The sequence below is a fragment of the Pseudorasbora parva genome, chromosome 9 (assembly GCF_024679245.1).
Source record: "Pseudorasbora parva isolate DD20220531a chromosome 9, ASM2467924v1, whole genome shotgun sequence".
NCBI lineage: Eukaryota > Metazoa > Chordata > Actinopteri > Cypriniformes > Gobionidae > Pseudorasbora > Pseudorasbora parva.
The window spans coordinates 35,817,544-35,822,036 of NC_090180.1; the positions used below are offsets into that span (position 1 = coordinate 35,817,544).

A 4,493-nucleotide genomic window follows, 5' to 3' on the forward strand; every position below is an offset into this window, starting at 1 on the left:
CAACACTGACTCAAACTCTAATAGAAGTTTATATGATTCCTCTTCACGGCGCATGGAATTTTTATACCCTTCGGGTACAAGAGCAGGTTAATGTAAAGACAGCTTCAAAAAAAAGTAAGTATATTAAAATTACTGGGCTATAGTCCTTGCCTCTGGCTGATATTGCTGAAACTGCCATTTGCATTAAAATCCAATTTCATTTTCAGGCACATGGACTGTTGTCCATTACTTCTTATGTATACTCATTTTGAAAGGGAAAGTGGCAAACCAAACATAAGGTGTTGTTTTAAATGTGGATTTTTTTAGATCTTTTAGTCATTGAAATGTCATTTTTGAGTTTTTTAACAGTCGCTAGTTTTTATAAAAAGCCCATCACATCGTGATACATAATTGTCTTTAATGACATAACACTGAAACAAAACAAAAACACAACATAACATATTTTCTCCTATCTTTTACTTTAACATAGAAATGCCTTTAGTCTTCATGATTTTAGAGAATGTTGTGCAACAGAGCCTTTTTAGTACCACAGTTGACTCTTGAGTTCTGTCTCAAAGCACAGACTGCCATCTAGTGCCGCTACTACAAAGTGCCATTCAGATCAACTCAAGTGGGGACCAAAAATGCATGGACAAAAGAAAATGTTATTCAAAGCAATCTTTTGCAAATTAACAGGCTACAATGATTAAGTAGCAACTCATTTCACCAACAAAACTCAAAATCAAACAATTACATCCATTTAAATGGTCTCCGCATGCTTTCTGCGATGCTGTTTTAGTTGATAGCTTCTCGTAAATCCTATCCCACACTCTGAGCACTGGTGAGGCCTTTCTTCAGAGTGCGTCTTCTCATGCCGTCTTAAAGTCTCTTTCCGAGCAAACTTCTTCCCACAATGGGAGCAAACATGCTCCATCTGTGGTGAATGCTGTAGCTGGTGAGTAACTAGCTTCCCGTCTGTGTTAAAGCTCTCCCCGCACTCAAAGCAAACGTACGGCTTCTCGTTGGTGTGTGCGATCTGCCGGTGCTTTTGCAGATAGGACGTGGAACTGAAGCTCTTTTCGCATTCATCGCAGTGGTACATTTTCTTCTTCCCGGAGTGACCCTGCATGTGCAGCTTCAGGCAACTTGCTGAGCTCAGGCATTTGCCACACTTTGAGCACTTGTGGACTTTGATCCCTGCATGAATGTCTTGATGTCTTTTGAAGGTGTCCTGGCGGGTGAAGGTTTTGCCACAGGTGCTGCAGTTTAGGGACTTGCTGGAGTGGATTATCAGGTGGCTCCTAAGAGTAGAAGTGGACTTGAAGGTCATGCCGCACTGTGAACAGCTGTGACGTCTTTCGTCGGTGTGCACCACCTTATGCGTTTTGAGATTTGCAAGCCTAGCGAAGCTCTGACCGCACTTCTTGCAGTGGAAAGGTCTTTCTCCAGTGTGTGTGACCTGGTGGGATCTTATACCGCTCCTGAAGCGAAAGCGCTTGTCACACTTCGGGCACTTGTACGGTTTCTCCTCAGAATGGACGGCCAGGTGTCTAGAGCGCTCTCCCGATGACGGGAACCGTTTTCCGCAGTGTTCACAACTGTAGGGTTTCTCTCCGGTGTGAAGACGCTCATGCAATTTGAGGCTGTTGGGATGTTTGAAGGATCTGCTGCAGTGTGCGCATTTGTAAGGGGCGTCGGAGCAATGGATCTTCAGGTGCGATGTGAGGTGGCTCATCCTTTTGAAGCTGCTCTCGCAGTGTGTGCAATAAAATGTACGTTTCTCTTGGTGAATGGTTTGATGGACGTTGAGTTCTTGCTTCCTCAGGAAACCCTTTCCACACACTGAACAGCTGAATGGCTTGTTTCCTGCGTGGCTATTCAGGTGTACATCCAGGTCAGCTTTATTGATGAACTTTTTGTCACATTGCGGACACGGAAAGGGCCTCTCTCCGGTATGGGTTGCCCTGTGGACTCTCATAGCTGCCGCAGTGTTGAAAAGCTTCCCGCAATGATCGCACTGGTGGGGCAGGGTGCCTAGGTGTAACCGCATGTGAGTATTTAGGGTACTTCTTCGAGAAAAGCTTTTCCCACATTGCGAGCAAGAGAATGGCTTCTCCCCCGTGTGGCTCCTCAAGTGGGATTTCAATCCGCTTTCCCTGACAAACTTTTTCTTGCAATAAGGGCAGGCCAACACCTTCTCACCGGTATGTAGCCGCATGTGCATGGAAAGCTCATGTTTACCGACGTAACTCTTTCCGCAAGTGGAGCACTGGTGTGACTTCTTCAAGGAGTGCACCTTCTCATGGACTTTGAGGTCTGACTTTCTTTTGAAGCTCTTGCCGCATTTTGAGCAAAGGTTGGATCTTAATGATCTACAAGTAATTGTGGGTGGTGGACCAGGATTCTCTCTAGAGTCATTGGGTTCCACTAAGACAGAACTGGGTGTGGGCATTATGTCTGTATGCATTTCCTCATCTCTAAAGCAGACAATGATGTTTAAATCAAAGGCTTTTTTAGAGGCTGGTTTTACATCTCTTATTTCAAATGTGCTAACGAGAAATAGTTGCAATTTCATAAGAAGATGGGACACTCACCTGGTTTCATTGGACTGCTCCATCTTTAAAAAAACAAACAAAAACAAAACATGTTCACATCTACAAATAATCAGATAGAGTAAAGATTATGCATATTTGGTGTGCTGTCTGAAGAGAGGGCTCGGAGCTCAGAATTTGGCTCAAACCCTATACTCCCCCCATGTCCCTGGCTAGGAAAGTAACCAGGTGAGGTTGAGGAGACAGGGTGGTAGAGGGATACGAAAAACTGTCGAGAAACATGAGTCGGCTATGTTTTTATAGGCCTTGTCTCGTGCTGATTGGATAGGCAATTTGAACGTGTCCCTCCTGTACTTTGTTAATAAAACATAACATGTTTGAAAATGTGTTCTTATCTAGTAAGGTATATGCTGCTGATACATTTGACGTCTTACCTTTACAGAGCCAATGTCCTCATTTGTATGTCCGTTTAGGAGGTTTTCTTCTATGTTTGCTGATATGTTTTTTTCAGTCGGTTCATATTTGACCTCCATCAACATCTGGACCATGGTACTAATGTCGTCTTCTGTCTTTATGCTGGCCATAGTGCTCATTATCTCGGATAGCTCCTTTACTGACTGCTGTTGGTGTTAGCATAGACATTTACATTTATCCATGGGAAAACTCTTTTATCCAAAGCAACTTACTTTGTATTCCAAGTATGCATTTTATCATTTTGTCAACGGTGACTCATACACTACTAAACGTCTCAGAACATTCTCCCACCTCCTACTTGAAAACAACCACAGGAACAGAAATCCGACAGACTGATCATCCCCAACTTCAGGGAAAGGCATAATTTGACTTCATTTGACAAATTAACAATATGACAGTGACTTTTTGGCAATTGGCAATTACCAATTCCACTGGTAATTTTCAAGGGGAAGCAGGAGAAATGTGAGTTGTCTGTAATCTAGGGATATTTTATCTCAAGTATTCCCGCTTCTGACTTTGTCTGGAAAGAGCTTTAACTGACTTAGTGATAGTAAAAAATTATAGCAATCTACTAGGTAAAAAATACTTCTACTACAACTATTTATTCCATAAAAGGCAAACATATTAGTTTAACATATTATAAAGATGCACTCTTTAATTAAATCAGATGTTTTGCTCTCCTACTTAGCTGTTTTAATAAGAAGGCAGTTTGTCCAATGTATAACTGGATTAGAGCAGATCCTTTAGCCTAAGTTATATTTCCAGATCAAAGTTAAAAGTGCAGCTCACTCACCATTCCACTTTCTGCATTTCCCACATGGTGTGGTTTGAAGTCGCTGTCTTGAGAGGATTCATCCTCTGAGGAAGAGCGAGAAATACTTAAATGATGTAGAAGAACAGAACAGCGTGTTTCCCTCAAACAAACAGGACACTCCAGGGACTTGTTGAGCTCCCAGTAGCTTTGTACACAGTTTTTGCACAAACTGTGGCAACATCTTAGAACAACAGACTCTTTTATAGAATAAGTGCAAAGAAAGCAGGCAGAATCTGTGACAGGAATGGGCGGGGTGGCAGCCATATTGTCCCACTTCAATCAAGATGAACAATTATGTGATGGTAATCATATTTTTATAAACTAGTTGTTTAGTAAGTTTGGTTTAAAGTGTGCCACAAAAGACAGCTCTGTCTTTTCTTCAAAACTCTCTCTGTTCTTCCTCTTTGGCCTGCTGAATGAGTTCAACTGATAAATAGTAATCAATTAGAAGCACTGGCTCCATCTAATGGACAGGATGCCATTTAATGAATGATCTCAGAGAAAGATACAAGGTATCAAGGATACAAGGAAGTAAATTGATACTATTTTTTATTTTTGGGCCACTAACTGACATAAATGTTTCCTTTACTGCAGATAGAACAGTACTGCAGATCATAATGTTGCTTGCCGTTTCATTCATTTGCAATAAAGCTTGAAATGCTTAGAACCTCCAT

At 41.8% G+C, this 4,493-nt stretch overlaps 1 protein-coding gene across 1 annotated transcript; it reads right to left on the reverse strand.

Moving 5' to 3' along the window:
- Positions 1-380: 380 nt before the first annotated feature.
- On the reverse strand, positions 381-4,205 carry si:ch211-119o8.6 (uncharacterized protein LOC556659 homolog). Its single transcript, XM_067453264.1, has 4 exons — positions 3,799-4,205; positions 2,966-3,151; positions 2,574-2,596; positions 381-2,456 (listed from the first exon to the last, which is right to left on the reverse strand). Exons 1-4 carry the CDS (start codon positions 4,081-4,083, stop codon positions 740-742), a joined length of 2,211 nt encoding a protein of 736 aa, XP_067309365.1. The 5' UTR covers positions 4,084-4,205; the 3' UTR covers positions 381-739.
- Between the last annotated feature and the right edge of the window lie 288 nt (positions 4,206-4,493).